This window comes from Pecten maximus, chromosome 6, assembly GCF_902652985.1.
Source record: "Pecten maximus chromosome 6, xPecMax1.1, whole genome shotgun sequence".
NCBI lineage: Eukaryota > Metazoa > Mollusca > Bivalvia > Pectinida > Pectinidae > Pecten > Pecten maximus.
This window is the reverse complement of record NC_047020.1, coordinates 32,010,061-32,019,243: the sequence shown is the minus strand read 5'-3', so window position 1 is coordinate 32,019,243 and position 9,183 is coordinate 32,010,061. Positions and strand designations below refer to the sequence as shown.

The 9,183-nt window shown below is 36.5% G+C and overlaps 1 protein-coding gene across 3 annotated transcripts in view; it reads left to right on the top strand.

Moving 5' to 3' along the window:
• Positions 1 to 9,183, top strand: part of LOC117329537 (eukaryotic translation initiation factor 5B-like) — a 103,086-nt gene continuing 93,903 nt past the window's right edge. For 2 of the 3 annotated variants that reach the window (XM_033887526.1, XM_033887524.1), the window contains exons 1-3: positions 10 to 194; positions 3,730 to 3,849; positions 4,336 to 4,444. In XM_033887526.1, the coding sequence (XP_033743417.1) occupies positions 148 to 194; positions 3,730 to 3,849; positions 4,336 to 4,444 (276 nt within the window). In that variant the 5' untranslated portion in view covers positions 10 to 147. Of the gene's footprint in view, positions 195 to 3,729; positions 3,850 to 4,335; positions 4,445 to 9,183 lie in introns of all 3 variants that reach the window. The other variant, XM_033887525.1, reaches the window with a different exon arrangement.

Here is a 9,183-nt window from a genome sequence, read left to right as displayed (position 1 = left end):
ATTCATTGCAACCGGAAACGTCGACTCCATGCGCACATAGAAGTCGAGAATCGACAATATTGAAGGCCTTTGACACGGAAAAAAATATAATTTTTCAGTAAAACTTGAGAGACAGTATCTAGAATTCATGATATTCGTTCTAGAAGAATGGGTAAACCAAAGAACAAAGGGAAAAAGGGGCAGGATGAAGAGTTGTAAGTGTACACTATGTTATTGTTACCCGGTTCCATACGTGAAAAGTTCTGCGATGGTGCAATATCGTGGTACTGATAATGTTTATAAATGGATACACATATTTTGTGACAGCTGATTTGAATTATCACCTCTTTGATTGTTTAGTGTCAACTATCTGGCTTACTTTTAAAAAATTGAACCTGTGTCAGTATGGGTTTGTTTTGTTTGTGAATCATGTCCGTTAAATATCGGTTTTCTTGTTAGTGTATATAAAACATGACACGAAATCCAGCATCCAACGTTCCTTCTCCTATGAAATTTTACACTTTTACTGAAACAAGGAAAAAAATCAATTTCACCTATGTGGCATTTTCCCAAATGACGAAATCCTATCCGATTATATTATGTCACTGAATAATTGATAAATTATATATTCAAAGTAACTTACTACTCATAAAAAATAGAAAGAGTTCAAACTAAACTACACACAGGTGAACCCTGTTTAATCACTTGAGCTACATGTATATGTATGTATTGAACCTGAGTCTGACCACCAATTCCGGGTACATGTCCACTTACTCCATATAACACTGTTCTAGCTGTAGACACCAAACTAACAGGAGGAAAATTAATCGTGCACCAATCCTCTTTTCTGTTTGTAAATTGTTTAATATCATATTAACATGAACAGCTAAGGTGATTTAAGGACAGACTCCCTTTTGTGTGAGATGCATGCATGTGTGTTTTGGGAGAGTGCAGTATATTCCCACTAATATCCATATTTAACTACTTCTGATAGTGTCAAACTGACGTTGACTTTATTGTGTTACCTCATCACTAAAGCATGTAACTGCTGACAACATCCCCAGTAAAAATCCCACTTAGTTACATTATACTGTCAACAGCCACACCAGTCTTTCCACTTCCAGAATGCCGTGCCTCAAGCAGGAGTACCACGGCTCTAGTACATACATGTATGTCTTGACCAGAGAGCAAAACCCAAAGCCTCGCTTCCTCACAAGGGAAAAAACTCAATTAAAATACCAAAATGAGGCTATGTCATGTGAGACATAAAGCTGTTTAGAAAGAGGAGAAACAATAAAATCCAAAATTGTTTTGCTCTTAGGATCATGCAGAAGTGACATGGGCAGCAAGTACATTGTGCCATTCTTACATCCTACCTGCAAGTGCACTTCGATTCATGGATAGATTGCTAATCCGACTTACTGTTCTTGAATCACAATATACAGACTCTTTGTCTACACGTCTTCTGCTTCCTATATATATAAGTATATATTCTTTTCAAAATTTGATGTCCAGGTAGAATTCTTATTGATCTCAACAAAAACATAAACATTCATACTGTGATGACCAAATCAATTAGAAAACATTGGTGTTTATTAGTTTATTAGCTCACCTGCCCGAAGGGCAAGTGAGCTTATGCCGTGGCGCGGCGTCCGTCGTCCGTCCGGCGTCAACTTTTCCATTCAAACAACTTCTTCTCAATAACCAAAAGGCCCAGAGACCTAATCTTGGACCTGTAGCATGCTGGGGTGAAGGGCTACCAAGTTTGTTCAAATGAATCACCTTGGTTCAAATGAATGACCTTGACCTTCATTCAAGGTCACAGGAATCAAAAAGGCTAAAATCTTTAAATGACTTCTTCTGAATAACCAAGAGTCCCAGGGAGTTGATATTGGGTCTGTAGCATGCTGGGGTGAAGGGCTACCAAGTTTGTTCAAATGAATGACCTTGACCTTCATTCAAGGTCACAGGAGTCAAAAAGGCTAAAATATTTAAACGACTTCTTCTCAATAACTAAGAGTCCCAGAGACCTAATATTTGGCCTGTAGCATGCTGGGGAGAAGGGCTCCCAAGTTTGTTCAAATGAATGACCTTGACCTTCATTCAAGGTCACAGGAGTCAAAAAGGCTAAAATCTTTAAACGACTTCTTCTCAATAACCAAGAGTCCCAGGGAGTTGATATTGGGTTTGTTGTATGCTGGGGTAAAGGGCTACCAAGTTTGTTCAAATGAATGACCTTGACCTTCATTCAAGGTCACAGGGGTCAAAAAGGCTAAAATCTTTAAATGACTTCTTCTCAATAACCAAGAGTCCCAGGGAGTTGATATTGGGTCTGTAGCATGCTGGGTGAAGGGCTACCAAGTTTGTTCAAATGAATAATGTTGACCTTCATTCAAGGTCACAGGGGTCAAAAAGGCTAAAATCTTTAAACGACTTCTTCTCAATAACCAACTGTCCCAGGGAGTTGATATTGGGTCTGTAGCATGCTGGGGTGAAGGGCTACCAAGTTTGTTCAAATGAATGACCTTGACTTTCATTCAAGGTCAAAGGGGTCAAATATGCTAAAAAAAAATTAAACTACTTCTTCTAAATAGCCAAAAGACCCAGGGAGTTGATATTGGGTCTGTAGCATGCTGGGGTGAAGGGCTACCAATTTTGTTCAAATGAATGACCTTGACCTTCATTCAAGGTCACAGGAATCAAACAGGCTAAAATCTTTAAACGACTTCTTCTGAATAACCAAGAGTCCCAGGGAGTTGATATTGGGTGTGTAGCATGCTGGGGTGAAGGGCTACCAAGTTTGTTCAAATGAATGACCTTGACCTTCATTCAAGGTCACAGGAGTCAAAAAGGTTAAAATCTTTAAACGACTTCTTCTCAATAACTAAGAGTCCCAGAGACCTAATATTTGGCCTGTAGCATGCTGGGGTGAAGGGCTCCCAAGTTTGTTCAAATGAATGACCTTGACCTTCATTCAAGGTCACAGGAGTCAAAAAGGCTAAAATCTTTAAACGACTTCTTCTCAATAACCAAGAGTCCCAGGGAGTTGATATTGGGTTTGTAGTATGCTGGGGTAAAGGGCTACTAAGTTTGTTCAAATGAATGACCTTGACCTTCATGCAAGGTCACAGGGGTCAAAAAGGCTAAAATCTTTAAATGACTTCTTTTCAATAACCAAGAGTCCCAGGGAGTTGATATTGGGTCTGTAGCATGCTGGGGTGAAGGGCTACCAAGTTTGTTCAAATGAATGACCCTGACTCACATTCAAGGTCACGTAGATCAAGTATGCTTAAATCTTTAAATGACTTTTAGTGAAAAGCCAAAGTGCAGAGAGACATTATATTGGTCCTGTAGCATGCTTTCAAATAACTGCAGGATCCATAAATGAAAAGATCACTGCATTGCAGGTGAGCGATTTGGGCCCATTGGGCCCTTGTTATTATTAGTCAACGATAGGCATACATTTGTGTCCAACCAGCTGTCTAGTCATCCGTCTGTCTGTCAACAGTTGGTTTAAATTTTGGTGCAAGTTTCTTTAGTGGTCTACAGTTCAGAGAGATATTGTGTTATTGTCCTAATGTAGGGTATGGATGTACCTGTAGAGCCTGTCAAGGACAACATAGATTTCATTTGGGAATTAATTTTGTTTGTTTCTTTTTTTTTTTGAGTACTTTATTAGAAATAATTATAAATCTGATATAAGCCATACAGTCTGACAACTTGACCTAAAAATTATGTTTTTCTTTGTAGTGATGATGATATTCCAGACCCAGTCTTAAATTCAGAAAAAGCAAACGAGGAAAATGTTAAACCAGCAACAAAGTCAGCAGGAAAAAAGAAGAGCAGGAGGAAAAAGGATGATGATGATTGGTAAATTTTATTTTAATGTGTTCATAAGGGCAGTATTTGGCTATATCATTGAATGTCCCCTACAGTAATCAGGTCAAAACCAAAGGCGAAAAAATGCTTTCAAGGACCATCAAGTAGAAAAACTGAGTTCAGTTTTATTGTGTAGTTATCACATTTGTATAAAAGAATAATGTATCTTTGTACATTAATTGTAGCATTTAAAAATTGATTTTTTGATATGATAGGACAAACGTCAGGATTCTTCTGACCAAATCAGGTCTTTTGATTGTGTATTGTTTAACATCCTACCAACAGCTTTAGTCATTAAGGAAGGTGAACCAGGTCAGTTGATAATATGTCTAGAACTCTTCATAGTTAATATGCTCATTTTTTAGTTCAATATGTTTTCACAAAGAAGTGTCACATACAAAGTATGACAATAGTTTATGGTCATTTCAAAGTGACTTCATGTCTGTTTATGTAAAACATGTTCCTAACATTGAACAGGGAGGATGATGTTGCTGCTGAACTAGCTGCATTGTCGATGGAGAATAAAGTTGATGGAGTCAATGGAGAGGAGCAAGAGGAGGAACCAGTGTATGCCCCAAAGAAAAAAGTGAGTCAGTCGGTACAGAGGTCATTTTGAATTGTAATCTTGTGTAGATCATGAAGATTTTTTTCTTCTTTTTGTTTTTTTCTCTTTTTTTTCAGAAATTATGATTGCCATGGTAACTTGATGAAGTGGTGTACTTTATTAAATAATTTGATGTTCAGGTATTTAATGAAGTGTTACTATGCAAACAAAATAGAGGCTTCTGATTGACTGATTAAGATATAGCTAAAAATGAGTATATTAGGGTTTTGATGTATGGCAATTACAATGGTTCTATTTTCCAAAACAATAGATGTCATTTGGTTGCCATGGTAACCAATATAAACGTTATGATGAGACATATCTTGTCTGGACTACTCCCCCTCACTTCATTGAAACTACACAGGAATGTTAGGGCCATATGTCGATGTACATGTTATGCAGTGATTTTTAGCTCACCTGCCCGAAGGGCAAGTGAGCTTATGCCATGGTGCGGCGTCCGGCGTCAACTTTTTCATTTAAACAACTTCTTCTCAATAACCAAGGGGCCCAGGGACTTGATATTTGGCCTGTAGCATGCTGGGCTGAAGGGCTACCAAGTTTGTTCAAATAAATGACCTTGACCTTCATTCAAGGTCACATGGGTCAAATAGGCTATAATCTTCAAACAACTTCTTCTCAATAACCAAGAGGCCCAGGGACTTGATATTGGGCCTGTAGCATGCTGGGGTGAAGGGCTACAAAGTTTGTTCAAATAAATGACATTGACCTTCATTTAAGGTCACATGGGTCAAATAGGCTATAATCTTCAAACAACTTCTTCTCAATAACCAAGAGGCCCAGGGACTTGATATTGGGCCTGTAGCATGCTGGGCTGAAGGGCTACAAAGTTTGTTCAAAGAAATGACCTTGACCTTCATTCAAGGTCACATGGGTCAAATAGGCTATAATCTTCAAACAACTTCTTCTCAATAACCAAAAGGCCCAGGGACTTGATATTGGGCCTGTAGCATGCTGGGGTGAAGGGCTACAAAGTTTGTTCAAATAAATGACCTTGACCTTCATTCAAGGTCACATGGGTCAAATAAGCTATAATCTTCGAACAACTTCTTCTCAATAACCAAGAGACCCAGGGACTTGATATTAGACCTGTAGCATGCTTGAGTGAAGGGCTATTAAGTTTGTTCAAATAAATGACCTTGACCTTCATTCAAGGTCATATGGGTCAAACAGACAAAAATCTTTAAATAACTTCTTCTCAATAACCAAAAGGCCCAGGGACTTGATATTGGGCCTGTAGCATGCTGGGGTGAAGGGCTACAAAGTTTGTTCAAATAAATGACCTTGACCTTCATTCAAGGTCATATGGGTCAAATAAGCTATAATCTTCAAACAACTTCTAAATAACCAAGAGGCCAAGGGACTTGATATTGGGCCTGTATGATGCTAGGGTGAAGGGCTACAAAGTTTGTTCAAATGAATGACCTTGGCCTTCATTCAAGGTCATATGGGTCAAACAGACAAAAATCTTTAAACAACTTCTTCTCAATAACCAAGGGGCCCAGGGACTTGATATTTGGCATGTAGCATGCTGGGCTGAAGCGCTACAAAGTTTGTTCAAATGAATGACCTTGACCTTTATTCAAGGTCACAAAGGTAGAATAGACTATAAAATTTTAACGACTTCTCAATAACCAAGAGACCCAGGGACTTGATATTGGGGCTTGTAGCATGCTGGGGTGAAGGGATGTCAAGTTTGTTCAAATGAGGGACTTGATATTGGGCCTGTAGCATGCTAGGGTTAAGGGCTACTACATTTGTTTAGATGAATGACATTGACCTTAATTAAAGGTCACAGGATCAAATAGGTTTAAATCTTTAAAAATGATTTTTAAGTAGGCCAATGGTATGCTGGTTCAGATGTATGACCTTGACTTACATTGAAGACCACATGGTTCAAATCATTTGAAATTGTGTCAAGAGGTATATGCAGAGGTTGGAGATTTTTCACATGTTTTCTTCAGCATAGCTTTCGGAACTTTGTTTAAACATTGTTGTCACATGCAATCACCTTATTCTTTTCACCTAATCTGTTAAGCTGTTAAGTGATATTTATCAAATTATTCTGATGAAGAAGATTTCCATGTTGGTGATGTGCAGAAGAGAAATACATGAATTAAAGGTTCATCAGCCATCAGCAGTGTGATATTAAATGAAAAATTATGTTATGCAAAGATAATATATGTGTATTGTTCAATATTTGCACTGATTTATAGTAATTATATATATAACTGTTGACTATGATTGCAAGTATTGAACATGAACTTGGAAACTTTTGATAAGATATGTAACTTTGAAATTTTTTGTCCTTTGTCCTGAATAAGGCTGCTTGAATGATATAAGTGAATAGGTAATAAATGTATAATGATTTTGGATGTTTTTCTCAGAATTTATCTTATTCCCATTGAAATATATCCCTGAACATGTGTTATTTTCCATTGGTTTAAAGAATAGTTAAATTCTGTCTTTTAGATTAAACATTTGCAAAACATACAGGCCTATACATGAGCTGTTAAGAAAAAGAAATTAAAAAAAAATGTTATTATGAAACTAAATTGCAATTATAGCTGATAATTATAAGGACATCAAAAGTAAATTTTAAAAAAAGGGTAAAAATAACCTAAGCTAAGATTATGAAATAGCAAATTTATATGATCTTGTTTCTGTGTAATTTTATTATTTAACGTGTAAGCCGAGTGGAACATTTCATTCCCCACTGGAACTTGGGCAAGTCTACATTTGTCCCTTTTGCGCTTGAAATCGACGGGAAATTTCAAACGTTTTGATAACTCTGATGTCACGTGTTATTTCATATCTCCTTTATAGGTAAGATGGCGGCGTCGTATATTTTGCTGAGAACAATTGGATATATTGCAAAGCTAGTGCTACTGCCCGCTTTAAAAGAGTTGAAGGGTGGTTTGATTGATAATGTAAACACTGTTAATGTTTTTATATTTTAAGAATGAGACCAGTCAGTGCCAATTTGACATAGGCTTATATATTTGGACCGTAAACTAATATATTTGGACCGTAAACTAGGTTAGGCACTTCCGTCTGTCGCGTTCCAGATAAGAGCTTTGTGCATCGAATACGTCTATACTAGTAATTATTCAAGTTGTCGTCTATTGTTCGAAGTGTTATTTAGTTTTTAATACAATCCAACAGATATATTAACTCTTTCAGAGCGGAGCGTTGTCGTAAACCTAAGCAAGAGTTTCGTAGATTTTATACGATGAAGGCCTTCATATCAACTGTAGTCTACTTGAGATCGGTCAATGATTTGACTGATATAACGCGTATTTTTGCTGAGACGTCAAGAAAGGAATACATCAACAGTCATTCTGCTTTAAAATCATGATTTATATAGTTTTTGAAACATGTATGACAGATATTCAATATCTGTTGAAAAAGTCGCATTATGAAGTAGGAAATACAGCAATGTGACGAATAATCGGGACGGTGTCCGGACCAGGATTCAGCAACGAAAGGAATTAAAATATATTGCATGAAAACATAAAAAATAATGAAATAATTTGTTAGGTAAATTTGATAATTATTTGATATGCTGTGTTATTTAGAAAGTCTCACAAAATTAATGATTACAAAAATACATTAAATCTAGCTTTTGCAATGTCCTGAACAACTTGTCAACTGGAGATTGTTTTTTTTTTTACATATTGCATATTTTGCATTGCTTCAGGTATATCTTAAGTGAATAGAACAAAAAGAACAGTCTAGTTCAATTAAGATTTCCCCATGAGTGGTCTGTTTATACAGATTTGACATATTGTATGATTTTGATGCAGTTCAGCACAAAGTAGTGTTATCAGTTAATGTATGGTACTTTATTTTGATACATAAACAGCAGAAATGCTAATCATTCATGTATAATAACATTGACACTTTGTAAACCAAATAATTTGTGTTCATTCTTTTGATATTGATACTAGCACTTTTTTAGCCCACCATCATCACATGGTGGGCTGTTCAAATCGCCCTGCCTTATACTAGTGTTGAGACTAGTGTTTAGACCATGCCACCAATAGAATACCTTGATTAGATGCTATAAAAGATAAACTCATAGACATGCAATATCAGTAAATGATCCAAAGTTATCAGCTCTGCAATGATACCAAGTCTTAATTGTCAACCTTTATGACTTTTTATGACATTTCCTTCAAGGAAATTTCTTCCCATACATGAATTATAGTGTGATTTTTCTTGGGAAATAATATGATTGTTAGATAAAAATAAAAATGTTTGTCTATTGAAAATTATTTCCTTAAAGATTTTTTATTATAAATCTACCTGGTAAGCTAACACGGCTAGAATGAAGTTAAGCCCCCATATATTGTGGGACATCCTCCTCTGTGTAGTAGTATTACACTACACGTTAATTAGTTGTCCGTCTGTCTGTAATCAATTCTTGTTATCACTATTTCTTAAAAAGTATACTGAAGGGATCTTGCTCAAATTTCATATGTAGGTTCCCCTTGGTCTTTAGTGGTGCACATTGCATTTTGAGATTGATCAGAAAACAACATTGATGATCTGCACTCATCTTGTATTTTGACAGTTGAAGTTTGTTATCACTATTTCTCAGAAAGTACAGAAGGGATCTTTCTGAAATTTCATATGTTTGTTGCCCTTGGTCCTTAGTTATACATATTGCATTTCGGCATCAGTCGGAAAACAACATGGCT